The sequence below is a fragment of the Bos indicus genome, chromosome 17, assembly GCF_029378745.1.
Source record: "Bos indicus isolate NIAB-ARS_2022 breed Sahiwal x Tharparkar chromosome 17, NIAB-ARS_B.indTharparkar_mat_pri_1.0, whole genome shotgun sequence".
Classification (NCBI taxonomy): domain Eukaryota; kingdom Metazoa; phylum Chordata; class Mammalia; order Artiodactyla; family Bovidae; genus Bos; species Bos indicus.
The window spans coordinates 72,371,738-72,392,776 of NC_091776.1; the positions used below are offsets into that span (position 1 = coordinate 72,371,738).

General features: G+C 58.6%; 1 protein-coding gene across 5 annotated transcripts in view; it reads right to left on the reverse strand.

Moving 5' to 3' along the window:
• Positions 1-18,273, reverse strand: part of MED15 (mediator complex subunit 15) — a 45,791-nt gene extending 27,518 nt beyond the window's left edge. For all 5 annotated transcript variants that reach the window (XM_070769999.1, XM_070769998.1, XM_070769996.1 and 2 more), the window contains exons 1-2: positions 18,100-18,273; positions 3,048-3,135 (exon numbers count right to left, since the gene is read on the reverse strand). In XM_070769999.1, coding sequence (XP_070626100.1) covers positions 3,048-3,135; positions 18,100-18,167 — 156 coding nt within the window. In that variant the 5' untranslated portion in view covers positions 18,168-18,273. The remainder of the gene's footprint in view (positions 1-3,047; positions 3,136-18,099) is intronic.
• Positions 18,274-21,039: the final 2,766 nt, after the last annotated feature.

Below are 21,039 nucleotides of genomic sequence, written 5' to 3' on the forward strand. Positions count from 1 at the left end.
GCTGTCATCACATACCCCCAGGCCCTGTGGTTTCTGCTTCCCTCAGTCTCTCTGAGGCAGAGAGCAGACCCACCTGCTGGAATTCAGGTGTTAAGAGTTAAACTGGGTGTTTGGATGTCTTTTGCTTTGCGAGATGGGAGGAAGTGAAGGAAAGATGGCAGGCTCTGACCACAGGCCCCCGGGTGGGAGACTGCCTGGGCAAGCCCCCTGGGCGCTGTGTGCCCGAGCCACCCCAGCTGCATCCTGGGGCGCGCAGCTGTGCCTACTTCCCGGCCTTGCAAGGGGCGTTTACTCCACCCCCGCCCGACCCAGAGTCAGGACACACACCATCGCCGCTCCAGGTCACGGCTCTCTGGGGCAGCTGCTCAGATAGCAATAGACAGCCACCAGTGCTGGGCAGCAAGGGGAGCATTTCCAAAGGAGACAGTTCAGGAAGCCCCCCAAGGCTCTCATCTCATCCCCCAAACACCAGCACATTACACACTCAACATGAGATGCGCCTCCAAAACTTGGAGAGCTCTTCAATAGAAACACTAATGACTCAACTTTAAAACGGACAAAGGGTCTGAACAAACATTTCTCTAAAGAAAATATACAAATGACTAATAAACATAGTAAACCACCTGGGAATGCAAATCAAAACCACAATGAGGGGGCTACCTCGTGGTTCAGTGGTTAAGAACATGCCTGCCAGGGCAGGCGACATGGGTTCCATCCCTGGTCTAAGATCCTAGGTGTTCCAGGGCAACGAAGCCTGCCGCCGCAACCACTGGGCCTGAGCTCTGGAACCCGTGAGCCACATGCACGGAAGCCCACGCGCTGGCAAGCCCAGGCTCCACGACCGGGGCCACCGCGATGAGAGGCCTGCACACGACAGCCAGAGAGCGCCCCGACTCGCTGCACCGAAGGAGAGGCGGCAGCAGCAGTGAAGGCCCAGCATGGCCAGGAATTAATTCATGTTTAAAAGCCACAGCGAGGCACCACTCCACACTCACCGTGAAGGCTACAATAACACAGTAACAAGTGCTGAGGAGGAGTGGAGAAACTGGAACAAAATACACCCCCAGTGAGAATGTAAAATGGTTCGGCTGCTTTGAAAACAATTTGGCAATTCCTCAAAAGGTTAAACAGAACTACCACCTGATCCAGCAACTTCTTACCCAGGTATATACCAAAGAGAAAGGAAAACGCATGTTCCCAGGCGAGCTGGCACATAAATGTTCAGACTAGCATTACTGTAACAGCCAGAAAGCAGAAACAGTCCAGATGTACATCAACTGATGGGTTTACTGTTGCTCAGCTGTGTCCGACTCTTTGCGACCCCATGGACTGCAGCACGCCAGGCTCCCCTGTCCTTCACCATCTCCCGGGGTTTACTCAAACTCACGTGCACTGAGTCAGTGATGCCATCCAACCATCTCCTCCTGTTGTCCCCTTCTCCGCCCACCTTCAATCTTTCCCAGCATCAAGGTCTTTTCTAATGAGTCAGCTCTTCGCATCAGATAGCCAGAGTATTGGAGCTTCAGCATCAGTCCTTCCAATGAATACTCAGGACTGACTTCCTTTACAACTGACTGGTTGGGTCTCCTTGCAGTCCAAGGGACTCTCAAGAGCCTTCTCCAAAACCACAGTTTAAAAGCATCAATTCTTCGGCGCTCAGCCTTCTTTATGGTCCAACTCTCACATCCATACATAACCACTGGAAAAACCATAGCTTTGACAATGAGGGATGGATAAAGGAAATGTGGCGCATCCGTGCAGGGGAACATTATTCGAAAATAAAAAGGAGTGGAATGCATGCCACAACACAGCTCGTGGATGAACACTGAGAATGTGTTACTAAGACGCCACAGAAGCATTGTATTTCACGATCGCATTCTTATGAAAAGTACAGGACAGGCAAATCGATAGCAACAGGAAGCAGGCAGGTGGCTGCGCAGGGCTGAGGAGGACGGGGAATGCGGCTCATGGGCGCAGTTTCCTGAGGAAATGCCCTAGGAGACCCTGGGGCCCAGTGGTCAGGGTTCCGGGCTTTCACTGCCAGGGCCCGGGTTCAATCCCTGGTCAGGGAAGTGACATCCCACAGGCCAAGCGGAGCCACCAAACAAGGAAAAGAAAGAAAAGAAACTCCTCTGAAACACATCACGGTGATGGTTGCACAACTCTGAGAAGCCCTAAAGACGGCTGCACCGCAGACTCTACTGGGTGAATTGTACAATGTGTGAATCAGAGCTCGATATGGCTGCTATAAAAGAAGAAATGCTTACCATCCTCTGAGCACGGGCGGCTCAGCCTCCACCTACACGTGCTCACTAACACACACATGTGTGTGCTGATCAAGCCCAGGCCAGTCAGCTCTGTCTTCCCGTTTCAGAAAGTATTTACCTTATCTAAACACTCAGACAGGCTCAAGGTGGCTGCCCGACGGAGCTCTGTGCGTCTCGACAGCCGGCTCACCCACACCAGTACCCGGCCGTAAGTACCGTCTGCTTTGGACTCTCGACACAGAGGCTCCCAGAGCTGCAGCCCCGCGCTCAGGCGCCAGGCGCCCGGCGGAGCCAGGCGGCCAGACGAGCGCCTTCTGCGTGTCTGTCCCGCTTCACTGTGACCAGCAGCTCTGCCCCCGGGAGGGCGCACGATGACAGGAGGGGTTGCGTGGCGCCCAGCCAGCCCCGTTCTCGTGAGAGCTCACAGAGGACCTGCCCAGCCCGTCCGTGCCAGGGCTACGCCCTCCGTGAGCAGCTCCTGCATCACTGAGAAGGGGCGCGAGCCCTTCTGGACCCACCTGCCGGGGCCCGACCCCTGGGGAGGCCTGAGCCTGAGGACAGAGTGTTTCTGCCTCGGGGCACTGTCCACAGGAGCCGTCAAGGCCCAACAGCACCCTACAGGACTCACGGGAGCTGGGCGCGGACAGGGTGCCAACAGGCCAGCCTGGGCACCCATGCACTGCCCTCCCACAGCGGTCCCACAGACAGCACCCAGCAGTGAGCGGCCACCCCGTCCCCGCGGCCTGGCACCTGCCCCACGCGCCGTCCCCCAGGGCTTACCCGGGTCTTGGCCTTCAGGAACACGTGGCTCTCCATGTCCTTGCTGGATTTGCTGTGGGCCACGCCAGCCTTCCTCATGGCATCTTCGCTGGAATACAAAGGAGGAGAGACGTTGACACAGGCTCCCTGGCCAGCGCCCTCACAGCAGCTGTCCGGGGCCCACGGGCGGCCCGCCCACCAGCCTGGCCGAGGCCCAGGGCAGCCATGGAGGGAGGGGCCCTCAGTACAGTGAGGAAAGGTGGCCGAACGCAGGAGAAGGCGGCAGGGCCGTGAACGGCGGTCACCCTGGCAAGGAAGCAGCCGCCTGGCTCAGGCCGGCAGTGGGGCCAGCCTAGGGCTGCTCACCACCAGCACAGTTGATGGCAGAGTGGCAACTGTCTCCAATTCCTGCCCTGCAGACACCCGTGTCCCCTCCCAATTCCGGCACCAAGAGCAAGGGGACCCGTGCAGAACTGAGGGGCCATGCCAGTCACCTTAGTCCCCCCAAGGCGAAGTTCCCACATGCAGGTCCTCCCAGCGGGACCAAGGAGATGAGCCCGACCTCATCAACCTCCAGCTCAAGGCAGATGCCGACCTCACAGATGCCAATGCACGCACAGCAAGAGACCGAATCGGAGCCAGGTCTCCATCACGCGACACCCTGCAAGGCGACAGCTGTGCACACGGCTACGCTGGAGCCTCTCTGGGTGGCAGGACACACCCCGCAGCCCCACACAGGTAAGGACAGGTGCGCACCTGTTAGAAAGGAGGGGGCGCCAGGCTCGGGCCCCCAGCCGGGCCCCCTGCTCACAGGCCACCTTCTTCCCTGCAGGATGGGTCTCCCCGCCCTTCTCCCCAGAGCTGGGCTCGCTGATAAAGAACCCCTCACCCCCAAAATGGAATCCAACAAGCCTGGTCCAGCAGGTACCGTGGGCTTCTGACAGCTCCAAACACACCCACACCCTGGGCACCGCGAGCGTGCAGAGGGCTGCAGGGCCACAGCCGTCGTCCCGAAAGACATCCCAGGAAGGGTGCCGAACGCTGAGACACAGATCTGCACTAACGTGTGAAGACAAGTAAACTACCACGGAGCCGCCCACTGCCAGGCCACTCACTCCACCTGAGGCCAGCGTGCCCACCTCCTGCCTGCTTCCCCGAGCCTGCGCCTGCGCCGGGCCCAGAGGCAGCAACAGGTTCCTGCTGGAGAGGCAGCCAGGGTGGGGGAGACCCACGCACCAGAAGACACGCAACCAGGCTCAGGAGAGGCGACAGGAAGGCAGCGGGAGCACAAGGCCAGACCCGGGCAGGCCGGGAGAGCACGCGGGCAGGGCCTCCACACACCAGTGGGCTCGGAGACCCCAAGCACCTCAGACAGAGGTGACTGAGCGGACCCATCCTCGGGGGACTGGGGGGCTGCCCCTCTGCCCAGGCAGAGCTCCACTCGTCTCTGGTCCAGACCTGACCCACCACCCGGGCCCCCGAGTCCCCCAGCCGGAGCCCAGAACCCACCTGCAGGGACACACCAGGAACCCCCTGCAGCCTGCCGCCCAGAAGAGACACCCGGGGGCCTCCTCTTCTCAGCCCAGTCCTCACCCCACGTCTCAGCACGCCCGGGCCGTTCTGCGGTGGCTTCCGCCTCCAGACCTCCACAGTGGGGAACTCCACTCAGTCAGTATCCAGCCCTCGCCCCCGACGCTGGCATCTGCAGCAGAAGGTGGACGCCCGCTGTGTGCCCCGGGGCGGCTGTGCCTGCACGTGAGCCGGATGTGCGCTCAGGCCACGGGCCTGGCCACCCAGACCCCCGCCAGTGCCCCTGTGCAGAGCACCACCTCCAGGTCCCTGTGCGTCCCTCCTGCAGAGGGCGGATGGGACCATGCCAGCTCCCGGGGTCACGCTGAGGTTACAGGAGGAACGCCGTCAGGCACACAGGCCCAGGAAGCACAGGGTGTGCAGGAGCCGGAGCCTCCCACCCACGCTCCTGTCTCTCCTGACACCCCCTCCTCAAGGGGGCCTCCCCAGGTGTGACGGGGGCCGAGTCCCCAGCACCCCACCCTCCCTCTGGGGCCCGTGGCGAAGCTCCTGGCCTCAGGGGGACCGGATGCCCTCCGCCCACCCAAAGGCTTTCATGCCACCAAAGGAAACTTGCCCGACTTGGGAACCATGACACCATCAGCCAACGGGCCTCCCAGGGGTGGAGGTCTCTGCAGCCCTGCCCCACTCCCAGGCGACCTGGCCAAGTGCTGCCTGTGTGTGCAGGCTTTTTTTCAGCCACTGCAGGACAGAAGCCTGCGGCTGGTGGCTGACCCTGCACCCAGCGTAAGATCCGAATCGCAGCAGCGCAGAGGACGACAGGGGACGTGGCACGCCCGCAGGGGAAGGGGCAGGCCCTCTGAAGCACAGCACCAGCGCACACGGTACAGACGGGCAGCACTCGCCAGGTGGAGGATGCTGAGGCCTGCCCCCAAGACCCTAGGGGCGAGGCCTTGCACCAAGGTCACAGGAGCAGAGCCTGGAGCCCAGGTCACTCTGACGCTGACTGAGCCCCTTCGTACCCATCGCCAAAAGCCCCCTCCTCCCTGATCATCGCTAGCAAGCTTCCTGACTCCCCAGTAGGCAAAGAGGCCCGCTCCAGTGAACACCCTATAGCCCCACAGCTCATCACATAACACCAGCCTCCCAGCAGGAATCTTCTTTGTCCTGAGGCTATAAAAGTTGGCGTTAACTCAGGAAAACTGTCGACTCTCCCTTGAGAGGAAAACTCCCGTCAGGAGTTCTCGGCCCACTGCACTCACGGTGCCCGTGTTACTTCTGCTCTTTGTTCTGCCGTCTGAAATGCTCGAGGTCTGGAAATCCTTTTCCTACCTGCGCTTGGACTGCCCCAGCATTTGGTGCCCCATATGGGGCTCTGTGTCTGGAAATTCTATTCCAACCTGCACTCGGACTGCCTCAACGGAAGAGATTCCTCCCACATTTTTATCAGCCACCCATCAGAGAGAGAAGTTCAAGCCCTGCCCTGAGGTCCAAGGAGGGGTGCCAGGGCCCGAGGGCCGGGGGCGCGCTCCCCACACCTGCAGCACAGCCCAGGGAGCCGACTGGTGAAGCATGGCTCGGGCCAGCACAGCAGAGAACTGTCCATCCTCCCTAAATGCCATCGGGCACCAAGGAAGCCCGGGAGCCTGCTTCCAGAGAGGAGACAAGTCACCGCACTGGCCCCGAGAGGGAACACGCTGTGTCCGACTCACACATCTACAGGGTTCACACTGTCAAGTCAGAAAAGACCTAAACTTTCTTTGGTTCGTCTCTTCGAGTGCTATACTCTCTTAGGCAGAGACTTCTTTAAAAATCGTGAACCTTTGTGGAGAGGAGGAGGATAAGGGATCAGCCAGAATGAAAAGTGAGTAAGCACACATGTTCGCAGGTGCCAGTGTGCACTGCGACTCTCGGGAGAGGAGCCCGCCTGCAGAGGAGCGGAGCCACGCGCAGGGGGAGGCGCTAGCCCAAGTCATGATCCAAACACACACACTCCCTGTAATATCCTCACTTAAATAAAAGTAAAATTAAGTAAGAGCTGAAAACCCAGGCTGGAAAGAGGGACGGAACCTGCAGGTTTAATTTCCACTTGCCTCACAGAGCCCTGTCAGGTGAGCAGCTGACCACGGGCTCCCACACATCTAACACGGCAGACCAAGACCCCCTGGAGAAACTCAGCAGGAAGAAGAAAACACCAAGAAACTACCTTTATTATCCAAGTGTAACAGATAAGACATCACATCCATTTAACAAGAACAGGACACTGTAAAACCAGAAAAGTCACACTGCCAAGAAAAAAACAAAGTTCTTACAAATCAAAGTTTATTAGATGTTAGCAGGGAAAGGTCAGAGATAAAACTGAAGATGTCTCCCACAGGGCAGAGCCAGAGCCAGGAAACAGGAGATAGAGACAAGAAGAGGGTCAAAGCTGTAGGGGCCTGGGGAAGGGCGCACCCGGAGTGGCGGAACAGAGCCCCGGGGAGCAAGCAGAGGAGCATTCCTTGCAGTGCCGCCCGAGGCGAGCTGCCTTGAAGCTCTCTGAGAGGAGAGGCTCCCAACCTGGGCCCAAGCAGCAGCGGGATGGGCGGCTCAGTCCCCGGGGAGCCCCTCCACCGAGGAGGCCGAGTGCACCGGGACGGACGTGCCTCCCCAGAGCCCTTCCTGGAGGCTGCTGGACCGAGACACTGAGCCCAAGAGGAGGAAGCCTCCAGGGAGCAAGAACCCCGACAGCAGGGCCCTGCGGGACCCCAGCCCTGAGAGGGCCTCGCCCCCAGGCCGCCAGAGCGAGGTGGGGAAGGACAGGCGGTCCTGTGGCACCGAGAGGCCACTGAGGCCGCAGCCCTCGGCCAGCGCGGTCAGCCAACCAGAGAGGGCCCGGGGCACAGCACCCAGGGGGCTGCGCTGGCAGCAGGAAACAACGAGACGCAGCTGGCTTAGTCACCAGCTGCGAGCAGACGCTCCCGGCCTGGAGGACGCCTGCCCGCCCTCACAGCAGCTGGGAGCCTGTCTCAAGCTACATCCCAAACCTCGACTCCCTGTTTTCTCCTCACGTCCCTGTTGGTCTGACGGAGCTCTCCAGTTTCTGCTAGAAAGATTTCTCAACGGCGGATGAGGCTCAGGGAAAGAACCAGACCTAAAGAAGCTACTGCTGCTCTTGGGAGGGTGTGTCTTATTTGAGCTCGAGAAGCCACACAAAGCTTCGTCACCCTCTCACTCTGCACGTCTGACTCATCCATGCACTGACCCCGGGCTCCAGGCCTGGGACCACGGTGGCTCCCCAGGTTCCAGCCCTGAGTGCGTCCCAGCCACCCCGGGGCAACCACCCGGTAAGGATGGTCTGTGTCAAGCCAAGAGCTTACGAAAGTGCTTATCTCGCAGGACTTGTGAAGTGTTCGGGAGGAGCAAAGCCATGTCTTCCAGAGATCCACACTTGATTCGGGCAGTGAGAATCACACAGTATCTGGGATGTGACTGAAAACGGTCCAGGGGAGGGGGGTCAGGGAGAGGGAGGGGAAACGCTGGTCCCAAGATGTGAGCTCTCCAAGTAGTGGGGAGACCACACTCCCATGATCCCTACTCCTGTGAAGGGCTGGAGAAGCCCTAATGGGACTTTGAACAAGATAGGAAATTAAAGGGTCGTCTCATCTGGTGCAAGCCTGCTCACACCCTCATCCTGTCAGAGACTCCGCCCTTCAGTTCAGTCGCTCAGTCTGTCCGACTCCTCGAGAACCATGAACCGCAGCACGCCAGGCCTCCCTGTCCATCACCAACTCCTAGAGTTCACCCAAACTCACATCCATCGAGTCGGTGATGCCATCCAGCCATCTCATCCTCTGGCGTCCCCTCTCCTCCTGCCCCCAATCCCTCCCAGCATCAGAGTCTTTTCCAGTGAGTCAGCTCTTCGCATGAGGTGGCCCAAGTGCTGGAGTTTCAGCTTCAGCGTCACTCCCTCCGCAGCACACCCGGGGCCGGTCTCCTCTGGGACGGACTGGCTGGGCCTCCTCGCCCTTGGAGCCACCGTGCTAACCTCACCAGACTCTCCCAGCGGGGAGGCGGGGACACGCAGTTTTTAAGGCAGGAGCACACTCTGTCCCCCTCTGCCTGGCAAAGTAATAAAGTATCCGTTTCTACTTCACCCAGACAGACAAATAGGGTCATTTCAAGCACACAGGAAGACACTGCAGAGATGAGTGAAGGAGGCTCACATCCAAGAGCGTCCTGCAGTGGGGTCCTCCGGGCCCTCACGGGGAGCGACCATGTGGCCTAGAGAGCCTGGGCCTCTGGGACGGGGGCAGCACGAAGCCTCAGAAACCTGCCCTAGTGACCGGAAGTCGGTCCAGTCCCTGCCCACCCAGACAGACCAGAAGGCTCGCCGTGTCTCAGTTCAGTTCAGTGGCTCAGTCATCTCCGATTCTTTGTGACCCCCTGGACGGCAGCACACCAGGCATACCTGTCCATCACCAACTCCCGGAGTCGACTTAAACTCATGTCCACCAAGTTGGTGATGCCCTTCAACCATCTCATCCTCTGTCGTCCCCTTCTCCTCCCACCTTCAATCTTTCCCAGCATCAGGATGTTTTCCAATGAGTCAGTTCTTCCCATCAGGTGGCCAAAGTACTGGAGTTTCAGCATCAATCCTTCCAATGAACATTCAGGACTGATCTCCTTTAGGATGAACTGGTTGGATCTCCCTGCAGTCCAAGGGACTCTCAAGAGTCTGCTCCAACACCACAGTTCAAAAGCATCAATTCTTCAGCGTTCAGCTTTCTTTATGGTCCAACCCTCACATCCATACATGACCACTGGAAAAACCACAGCCTTGACTAGACGGACCTCTGTCGGCAATGTCTCTGCTTTTGAATATGCTGTCTAGGTTGGTCATAGCTTTTCTTCCAAGGAGGAAGCATGTTTTAATTTCATGGCTGCAGTCACCATCTGCAGTGATTTTGGAGCCCAAGAAAATAAAGTCTGTCAATGTTTCCATTGTTTCCCCATCTATTTGCCATTAAGTGATGGGACCGGATGCCATGATCTTAGTTTTTTGAATATTGAGTTTTAAACCAGCCTTTCCACTCTCACTTTCATCAAGAGGCTCTTAAGTTCCTCTTCACTTTCTGCCATAAGGGCGGTGTCCTCTGCATATCTGAGGTGATTGACGTTTCTCCCGGCAATCCTGATGCCAGCTTGTGCTTCGTCTAGTTCAGCACTTTGCATGATGTACTCTGCACAGAAGTTAACCAAGCACGGTGACAACACACAGCCCTGACGTGCTCCTTTTCCCATTTGGAACCACTGTGTCTAGCCTCGTGAGAACTGGAACCACGGACACACAAGTCCCAGCCAGAGTCCCAGGGCAGGGACTGTGGTCGTGAGAAAGCCACCACTCAAATGAACTCAGAGTATCATTCCACTTCAAAAACACGGGGCTGTGTGTGTACTGGCATATTTAAAATGCATACACATCAAGTCATATGCCCAAAGAAACAGTACTGAAGGAAAGAGATCAAAATGTCAGCAACAGCCACCTCTGGGCAGAGTAAGCATGAAAAACACTCTGCTGCTCTGAAATCATCTGCAATGTTATCTGAACAGAATGAAGGGCTGTGCCCACCAGCCCCCACTGACTGAAACAGGAGCTGGAGATGGGCCACCGCTGCTGGGACGGGCTTCCCGCTCCCATATCCTCTCCCTCCGCTCCTCGGAAACCGCCACTGGTGCCACCTGGGAAAAGCCCCAGCTGGCGCTAAGAATCTGAAGGCCAGAACTGGAGGCAGAGTCCAGAGAGCCAGCGCTGCACCCAAGGAGCCAGGGCCAAGCCGCCCGGGGGCAGGGTCACGTTACACGGGATGGTGCCGCGCCACGGAGCAATGGCAGAAAGAAGAGTCTGCCACCCACGAGGACGAGTATCGCTCACGTGACACTCAGTGGAGCCCAGACCCAGGGGTGCACAGCGTGGGGTTCGTGGCCGGGAAGTCAGGAAAGCGGGGCCAGCTCTGCACCAGCTGAAGCACAGGGTGCCGCCCGTCCAGGACGCAGCCTGGGCGGCGGGTGGGCCTTACTTCAACACAAGACACACGATGGGAGTCTGGGGAGGGCCCTGGGGCCCAGCCCCACCCTCAGCTTTAGTGCCCAAATGGACCTCAGCCCTGGGCAGGGGTCTGCGAGTCCTCCCTGGGGTGACTCTCAGTACCCGATGGCTGTGAAGGGCCCCCGGCGGCCCACAGGGCCTTCTCTCCACTTGACAACAGGGGCGGCCAGAACACTTCCTCGCATCGCACCTCTGATGAGGACGGAGAGGAAGCTGGAAAGAGGGGAGGACAGGTCAGCAGGGATGAGGCGAGCACTGCCCCAGCCCCGGAGTCTGGACAGGCTTCGGAGAGCAGGCGCCCTGGGCAGCGCCTTCTGCCCCTGTCTGCCCTGCCCGGCCTGGATGCTAAGGGGCTGAGCAGAGGCCACTGGGTCACACCCCGCCCTGGCCCTTACTCTGGTCCCCAGGTCAGGAGGAGCACCCGCTGCTCATCACCAAGTCAGAGCAGAGCCCAGCGAGGACTGGCGAGCAGAGAGAGGACACGCCCGAGCGCTCTGCCGTCACAAACAGCCTCAAAAACAACAAGTTCAAATGTCTCCCCAGGCACACGCTGTGCCAAGTGCATTACCGCGCCTGGAGACCCCGTTACCGACAGGCCCACACAACTCCTTCAGGCGGCTCCATAACCCACCGGCCCCGCTGGGCCAGCGAGGCGCCTTCTTGTTTGCCTTTGGCGACACCCCACAGCTTGAGGGACCCCCGACCAGGGGCGGACTCGCACCCCGGCAGTGACAGGGCCAAGCAAGAGACCACCAGGCGTCCTCACGGGCAGAGCTTCTTATGAAAGTGGAGGACGCGCCCCCCGCCCTCTGGATTGTGGTTTTGAGGGAACCACGCCTGGGCTGCTAACTACCCTCCCCTGTCTCCTGGACCAGGTACTCCTTTGCTCATCTGCTAAGCAGAAGCACCCAGGAACAGCCTGGACGCCCGTCCACACGGCTCCACACTGCTTTCCACACGCCTCCTGCAGCCGCTGACGCCCCTCACCTGGGACCAGGCACCGCGGGTGCGCACGACGCAGAGGGGTGACCAGGTCCTGCTCCCCACAGACTTCTAACACAGCCGGCAAGGCAAAGCAAGTACCCACGAGTGTCAAACCGCAAGAGAGTTCACCTGTTCTGTTCGTGCCAGGACGCATCCAATCAGAGCCCAACAAGCACAGGAGGGAGCAGGACCACTGCGGGCGGAGCCACCAGGGCTCAGGAGTGAAGAGGAGAAGCGACTGCGGCCGGAGGCACGGAGCGGGGAGTCTGGTGGGGGCTCTCCCGCTGCATGGGGCAGAGGCGGGGAGGGAACCTGGACCGGCAGCTTCAGATGGAAAGCAGAAGCCTCTCAGCAGCGGTGGGGAGGGCAGAACCACCTTCAGACGACTGTGCTGGCAACGGGCCAGGCGAAGGAGGCTGCCCACTCTGACTGAGAGCACGGGGCAACTCGCCACCTCACAGCAGCTGGAGGAGACTGCGGCCCTCCTTCTCCTCCCTGCACACGGGGTCTACCTCTCCTTCAAAAGATTTCTGATTGCAAACAAATACATGTTGACTATTAAACTACACAGTACCCACGTGTACAAATTACAAACAAAATTAAAATCACTCAGACAACCAGCCGGAGGTAATGACTTAAACTCAGCTGGCACCCGATGTCCACGGCTCGTGCAGACGCCAGCCTGCCTGCATCCCGCATGCGTGGTGCTGTGACTTTCTCAGACTCTGAGATGAAACCTATCCGGGTGACCCACGGTCACCCCTGGAGAGGCAGGAAGCAACTGTGACTCGAGAATGCTCGCGATGCTCCTGCCTGGAGGGGCTCAGACCAGGGCTGCCAAGCATTCAACAACCCCGATGCAAACTCTGGGTGAGGCAGTCACAGAGCGCCGGGGCGGGGTGGAGGGCCGACTGGGCGGGCGAGGGGCACGGGGCCTGGTGCTGAGCCAGGGAAGCGAGCAGGAGGCGGGTCAGCCAGGTCCACAGCTGGGCGCCCGTGAGGGTCTGCGGCAGCCTGGCACGGTAGGGGCGGCAGGCAGGCAGGCACAGACTCTGGAGGAGGAATCCCGGCATGGAGATGAGTCCACCGGCTGCCACCCAAACATTCTGGGTGTCAGAGTGACTGGGGACAGAGGGTGGAGTCCGTGAGGCGAGAGCTGACAACTTGAAGCCCAGTGCTGAACACACAGGTGTGGCGGGGTCTTTGTACTACTCGGTTCTATGATCCTTTTTGAATTTTTAAAAAGCCATCAGAATTCCTTTAAAAATTGACCTTTAGGGTTCATAACTGACATCACTGCCCTCAGGGATACTCTTCTGGGGCAAGTATCCCTTGCCCTTCACGAGAACTTCCCACCCTAGAGGTGGGAAGGTCACCGTCCTTCCCACCCTAGAATGCCCACGTAGGGTCCTGGACCAGCCACAGCCACCAGGTCAGGAATGGCACCAACAGCTGGACGATTTCCAGCCAGGAAGTGATATGAGAGCTACAGCCCGTGAGGCCAAAGGTCAGCGGGGCTTGTGGTGCTGTGTCAGCCACCCTGTGGGACCCAGTGACCCAAGGGGAGTGGCTAAAACTGCCAGCAGGCTGCCCACTGGCAGCGGCTCCACCGAAGCGCTCTCGGCGCATCTGGCTTGGGTTAACTGCCACGCCCCCAGTTTCCCCAGAGACGTGACCACTCTTTCAGACGAAAAGGCAGTTTGCCTCGAGGCAGTGGGTGAGCCAACAGGCCAACTACTGCAGCAGGGCGCAGAGCATGCCCCCCGTTTCAGCTGCCTTGAGAAAACCCTGGGTGACGGACGGCTCCTGTCCCCTCAGCCACTCTCATTCCTGGTCTAGGGGAGCAGAGCCAAGGCTCAGGACCCTGAAGTCAGCATCTCACCAAGCACGTTCTGGCTGTTTCACTGGGACTTATGGTGACCAGACAGGGCCCCTGGCCTCAGGGCGCAGACATTCTGTAGTGGGCTGTACCCAGACACCAGCCCAGCCACGTGGATGACACCTGGCCAGGAAGAAAGTGATGGTCTCAGCAGCCTCCGCGCTGGAGAATAAGGCCAGAGTCACACCACGGAGGCCCAGGGCTGCTGCGGCCTGTGGGCCAAGCCAGGAAAAGCATCAGCCAAGACTCAGCGGTTTCTGCCCAAGGGAGGGACCACAAGCCACAGGCAGGCTCCAGACGCGCAAGCTTCAGGACGCTCCCTCCCTTCTGAAGGCCTCTCCAGACCCTTCCAATCGCTGTCTGGTTGTTCTCTTCAGCTTCTGTGCTTGCTTTGTTTCTGGGTAACAGCTCCTTCCGGAAGGCATGCTCCTTCCGGCCCAGGCTGAAATCTCTGCACCTCCTAGGTTGCAGACCTGGATCCCCCACGTCCCTTGGGGGCTGTGGCAGAAGAGGTGGCTGACCTGTTGCTGCCCCCCGACCCGTGACTCCCCTCCGCACTCCCTCCCTGACCCTGGACCCCCACTGGAGCCCTGACCAGGGCTGCCCTCCCTGAGCCCTGTCTCCTCCCCTTGGGATCTGTCAGCCCAGCGGACGTTCATTCACTCCACGCCTGAAGGTGCAACCTGCTGTACTCAAGGGTGGGAGGTATCAAAACAAAACTCAAGACGAGTCTCTGGAGATGCTTAAGGCAGCCCTTTCTCACATTCACAGCGCTGCTCACTTCTCACACATGCTTGTTCTCCAGAAGCCAACAGACCGAACATGCGTGCGCAACACTCACCCCACGACCCCAGAAGGCAGGTCTAAGGCCCACAAGGGCCAGCTGGGGAGCCCTCAGGGGGGCTGCTCTCGCGGTCCTGCAGGGAAAGCAGATGTTCCACAAGCAGCGCATCTGAGCCACAAGAGTTTCACAGCTACGCTCCCCAGAGGCTCTGGTAAGTGCCATCGGCCCCCTCCCCACCTTCACTGGCCCCTCCTCCTGCCAGGGCCCGGGGTGGGGGCATCAGGCGACATATCACTGAGAGTCCCCAGCCCTCCGTTCCCCTCCCGCCAGCCCTGTGAGACAGACTGGACTCCTGCCTTCGAGAGGAGATGACCAGAAAGGTGACGTGCCCAAGGTCACTCAGCTAACACGTGGAGAAAGTATGGGCTCCCAAGCTTCAGAGTGCGTGCTGGAGCCGGTCGCCCAGGCCAGTGGTTGAGACAGCGGCTCACACAGCCCCCAGGACGACGCTGCCCCTGCACGCTTCAGCAAGTGCTTCACACGACAGGCGTCATTGTCACAGGATCAGAGTCTTGCGGGAGACTCAAAGGGCCAGAGATACATTACAGCGGTGACCCACTCTAGGCAGGGTGGGCAGGACCTGGAGAATTCGATATTGAAGCAGACCTATCAATAAAGAGAAGGAGCTGGTCAGGAATGCAGCGGGGGAGTGTACCCGTTGTGGAGTTCTTTAAATACTCCGTGAAACACTGTTTAAGGGAAAGCACAAAGAAAGAATTGGGAATGTGCAAGAAGCTGAAAGACCAGAGAGGCTGGACAAGAGTGGGGGTTCAAGAGAGGTGGTGAGGCCAGGCCGGGCCATCCGAACTCTGTCCTGACGCTGAGGACAGTCACTGAGGAGTTGTCAGCAGGGCAGGAGGGAGCGAGGGGAGGCAGAAGTCGGGGAGTGGGAGCTAAGGAGAGGCTGCTCCGGCGTCCCTGCAAGGCCTCCGGACAAGCCCCACTAACGCTGCTTTCCGCAGTGGAGTCGGGAGCTGCTTCTTCAGCCCATGCTCCGAGCATGTTTTCTCCAGAGCGACTCAGAGCTGGGTGAGGGCAGGGCGCTGTGCTCACATGCTCCCCTCCCTCTGCAACGTCCCAGTTCTCCACTTGGTTTTCCTCATTCAACTATAAATTACTTTGGCTCAAAACATTTCCCAAGGGACCACCCCAGAGGTCCAGGTGCCAAGACTCCAGGTTTCCACTGCAGGAAGCACAGGTTCAATCCCTGGTTGGGGAACTAAGATCCTGCATGCCCTGTGGCAGGGGCCAAAAAATAACCCAACAAACTAACAAACCATTTCCCAAGACAGCCAACTTTCAGTGCCAGCATAAGCACTGTAGAGAGTCAGAAGTAACAATATGCCAGGTGTCCTGACCTTTCTTTTGTAACTCTGAACACCATAAACCAAGACACCAAGAATCACAGCTTTCAAAGTGAAACCTGGAGAGAAAACAGAAAATCTGAGAACTGAGAACACCAACACGAGTGAGGCAGACAGCTTCCGAAACCGCTCATCCTGGGCTCCCCACCGTGCCCAGGCCCTAACCCTGAACACACCCACAGGAGAGGCAGAAGGGCCTCTGCAGATCTAATCAAGGCATTGACTTCAAAGCGGGGACAACATCCTGGATTACCCTGGCAAGCTCAATCTACTCTGAGCCACTAGCAGAGAATTATTTTTTTCTGGATGAGGAAGAAGAGCCCACCCTTGCTGGAGCTGGGCATGTGGGTGTGGGAGGGAATGGAGCCAGCCCCCAGGAACAAAGACAGACTGACCCTGGCAAGGCTAACAGCCAGGGAGGCCCGATTTCGCCTCAGGCCTCCAGCTGTGTGGGAACTGAACTGTCAACAACCTGAAGGAGCCTGAAAGCAAATTCTACCCCCAGAGCCTCCAGGAGGAAAGGCACCTGCCAACATCTTGATTTCAGCCCTGGGAGACCCTGGGGAGAAGACTCAGCTGAGCCCACTGAGACCTCTGAGCTACAGAATCTGCTGGGTAATAATACACCTCGGTTGTTTTTAAACAAAACAAATTGTAGGCAGCAACAGAAAAGTAGTATCTAAGCACCAATCTGGCAAAAATAAAACAAAAAGGACGCAGGTTCTCTGGAAGCAGAGGGCTGAATCGAGGAGCACTCAGTCTGTCCTCTTTAGTGGCCCCCAGCCCTCAGACACGCCCCTACCTGCCCCACTTCCTTCGGGGACAATTCATTCCTCCCGTCTTCAAACTCCAGGCTTCCTCCAAGAGAAATCTCTGACCTGGGGACCTTTCTTACAGGAGCCCAGAAATGGACCAAGCCTCAAGATTGCACTGAGTCTGCAACATGGGCAGAACCGTCCCAGACCATTCCACGGCAGTCCCCACTGCCTGCCGGCTTCCCTGCCTTCCCCCACTTCCTTCCTTCCACAGGGCTGCACCCCACCCCCTCCAACCAGTTAGTCAGCAAGGGCCATCCACCGCACTCACTCTCCTCTTTCCCTGGGATCGTCTTCCTCTTTCACTTTCCAGCACTGTCTCCTGCAGGCCTTTATAAGCACTTCCCTGATTAGGTCACTCCTCAACGATTTTATGGAGCGATGAGAAAGACAGGGCTCTAGCAGGGGGGAATTCAAGCATGAAAAACGACAGGTCCCCAGACCCCCAAGAGCTCAGAACTCTCGGAATGGCCTTCCTGGCCTCTCTCTGTTCTTGATCCGCCTGGGGTGAGAGGGTGGGGAAATCGAGGGATCTTCCCAACTCTGGCATCTCAGCACCTCCAGGCAGGCCCCGTGCCAAACAGAGGCTCACCTCCCCAGCGCTGCACTTCCACCACTAACTGGCCGCCCCCGTTCGCCCTCGCTGCACGATCGTCTCCTGAAACCCCACGACTCAGCCTAGCACGAGTACCACCCCGCTGCGCGGCGGGGGCTCACTCTCTCCAAGCCTCAGCTGGCGGTGACGGCCCTTCCCACTCCGACTCGTCTTTCTGGGGCTCGATTTCTGCGTCGCCTACTCCCCAACGCTGCTCCTGGCCTGCTGAAGCGAACTGTCAATTCCGGAACGAGAAAGCCGGCGCTGTAACTGCGCCCCGAGGCGGCGGCGCGGCCCCCGGGGGCGGGGGCTGATCCCCGCCGGCCCCGCAAGCCCTAGCAGAAGGCAGTAAACCCGCGAGCGGCCACTGCGGAGAAGCGGGAGCTCGGCGCGCCAAGTCCCCGGGCGCCAGGCAGCCCCTAGCCTCGAGGGGTCAGCAGCTGAGACCAAGCAGGAGGCAAACAACCCCAGCTCTTCACGCCCACTGCCGACCGAAGGTCGCTTCCTGACGGCCTCTTCCTGTCGCCCTCCGGCGAAGCCCGCGGCGGGGAGGGGGTCGCCCGCAGACTCCCGCCCCCACCGCGCCTCCCGTCCTCAGGCGCTTCTCCGAGGAGGAAGCGCGAGGCGCCCAGCGCTGCGGACGCCGCCACGGGCGGCCCCGGGCTCCTCCGGCCGCAGTGGGGCGCGGAGCGGGGAAGGCCGCCGCCTCCGGAGCACACGAAGGGCGAACGCGAAAGCTCAGGACGATGACTCAGAAGCCGGGGCTCGCCCGCTCCAGGAGTTCAGCCCAGGAAGGAGAGCCCGCGGCCCGGAGGGGAGGGAGGGGGGACGGCGAGGGCCACGGCCCGGTCCCCTCCGCGGCCCGGCGCCCTGGACCCCGCCGTCCGGCCGCGCCGCCCCCCGCCGCGAGGAGAGCAGGGGAGGGGGCTGAGGAGGAGGGCGGGGGTCGCGCCGCCGCCCCGGCCCCTACTCACATTTGGCTGACCAGCTTCTGCCGGAAGGTGGGGCTCCGCCAGTCGGTCTCCTGCCCCGAAACGTCCATGCCGGTGCCCAGCTCCCACCTCCCGTGCCCCACTCCGCCGCCGCCGCCTCAGTCGCGGAGCCAGGCCCAAACCCGGAAGCCGTCGGCGGCGCCTCGGCCGCGCCGGAAGAGGAGAGGGGCTTGTGGGAAATGGGGGGGCGCGCGCGCGCGCGCACAGGCTTGTGGGAAATGGAGTCCGCGGGCGCCCCACAGCGCGCCGCGCTCCGGCTCACCCGCTTGGCCTGTGGCCCTACTGCGTGCAGGTCCCGTGAGCCCAGGGCGTCCGCACCAATCAGGGAGGCGGCGCGAAGCCGCACGCTATCTGAGCGGATGCTTTGGAAACACTGTTTATCAAAGATTTTTCAGCATCTGCTCGGCCCTTCCTGCGGTCGCATCCCAAGACGGACCAGACCCTGGTTCTCTCCGTGAGACTTTTGGAATTTCATATCCCACCAATGGCTCTGTTTTCTAGAGCTTGGGAATGTGAGGAACCCAAACCACACTGCTCATTTTTCAGCACAGGCTTTCCCGTCTGGCCCAACAGCACTGTCCGTGGAGAACACAGTCCAGATGCTCACGAAAGGCACACGAATGTGCCCAGTGGAGGAGGCAGGGGGAGCTGGAGGCGGGCGGGAATGGCCCCGGGGGTGAAGCCTGAGGATACTCTTAGGAGGATGAAATCTCTGCCAGATTGATCCTATGGGGCTTTGGCTGTGCCCCTGGGGAGGGAAGGCAGGTGACAAAAATCCTGAGCCCAAGTGCTCCACAGAGGCTATTGAATGAACGTACAGTCACCAAGATGGGCTTCGTGGAGCAGGAACTGACACCTACCGACGCCTACGAAGCGCCGGCCCAGGAGGGGCTGTGTCCACTCTGTGTCCCTGAGCCCCAGGCAGGAGTAGGGGACAGGACTGGGAGAGGAGGCAGTGAGCAGTTTCCCCAGAGGGGCCCCTCTTGTCCTCAGGTTTCACGTCTTGCAGTGATGGACAGCTGGTCACATCTTCAAACTTTTTTGCTCTCATTCTTTCAAAAGTAATTTTTAAAAATTCTGTCCTGGGAATTCGCTGCCAGGCCAGCTGTTGGGACTCTAAGCTTTCACTTGACAGAGCGCAGGTTTGACTGCTGGTGGGGATCTAGGATCCCACAAGTGTCCAGGTCAACAAAAAAATTCTGTCCTTGCGGTGATCAACTTGTGCTGGTTTGCCTAGGACTTCCCAGTTTTAGCTCCCAAAGCCCATGTCTTGGCCACCCTCAGGCTGACTGGAATGGTTCATTGTCCTGTCTCTGTCCCTCTTGCACATTTAATAAAACTGAGATCTAATACACGTATCATATAGCTCACTCTTAAAGTGTGCTTCAACTAACTTGTGTTGTGTGCTAATTGTGTTCAATAAACCAAGTGATTCATGAACTAAATACTGGTTATGTATATTGTATATCTCCAATTCAATGACTTTTTTTCCTGTCCTTACTGTCGCTCCCTGTGACGAAGAGGCTCAGAACATTGTCAAGAATTTATCAAGATAAACTTAAGTGCTGTCCCCTTTGGTGTTTGCTCCAGACTTTTATTTCTACTTATCCGTTTATCTGGGTCCAGAGGCGATGACAGCTGGGTTAGAGTCTGGATGGTGACCAGGGAAAGAGAGGCAGAGACGGCCACAGACCTACTGGCCTCAGGGAGAGGGGGAGAGACAGGAAGGTAGGTCCTGAATGGACTGCAGCGGGGAAATGGCAAAACTGACCAGAGGCAGGATCCCTTCCCAAGCTACCCGAGGTGCTGGGCCAAACCTCTACTCTACTGGTTCCCGAGACCACCTCGCCATAGCTGGACCCTGTCACTGGCCACGCATTTGGTGGGTACCATGCTGGGCCCTGCAGAGGCAGGAGCTGGAAGCTTCCCTCTACAAAGCCTTGCACACCCTCCTGGGGGCTCTGGCCCTCTCCTTCCAGCCTTGTACGGGGACCCCTCTAGTCCCCCTCCTCACTCTGGTGCTGCCCTCACTCTGCCCCTCCTGAAACTGTACACCTCGGATAGGGGACTGGACCTGGCCAAAATCCAGACTGAGACCTGAAGTGAAAGTGAAAGTGAGGTCGCTCAGTCGTGTCGGACTCTTTGCAACCCCATGGACTGTAGCCTATCAGGCTCCTCTGTCCATGGGATTTTCCAGGCAAGAGTGCTGGAGTGGATTGCCATTTCCTTCTCCAGGGGATCTCCCCGATCCAGGGATCGAACCCAGGTCTCCCGCATTAGGGAAGCTCTTAGAGAGACTCGAACCCACTGTCTTTTAATTGGAATTGCACACCTGGTCTCAGGATTTAATGAAGCTAAGGTTCTTTATGTCTCCAGGCAGGAGGAATTCAGCGAGAGATAAAGTGACAGGTAAGAAGTGGATTTATTTAGAAAGAAACACTTTCCATAGATAAAATACAGCAGTCCCAAAATATGTGGTGGTTTCTTAAGGGCTGGGTAATTCCATAGACTAATGAATGGGAGGGTTATTCCAACTATTTTGGAGATTGGGTGGGGATTTCTGGGAACCAAGCCACCACCCACTTTTTGGCCTTAGATGTCAGCCTCAGGGAGAGGAGGAGAAGGGGACGACAGAGGATGGGATGGTTGAATGGCATCACAGACTCAATGGACATGAATTCGAGTAACTTCCAGGAGTTGGTGATGGACAGGGAAGCCTGGCGTGCTGCAGTTCATAGGGTCACAAAGAGTCGGACACGACTGAGCGACTTAACTGAACTGAACTGTCAGCCTCAGAACAATCTCAGCTCCTGTGAGCACATCATTTAGATGCTATTATATTACAATGGGTGCGTAATGAGGCCCAGGTCCACTGGAAGTCAAATCTTCCACCTTCTTGGACGTTGGCAATTCTAACTAGTT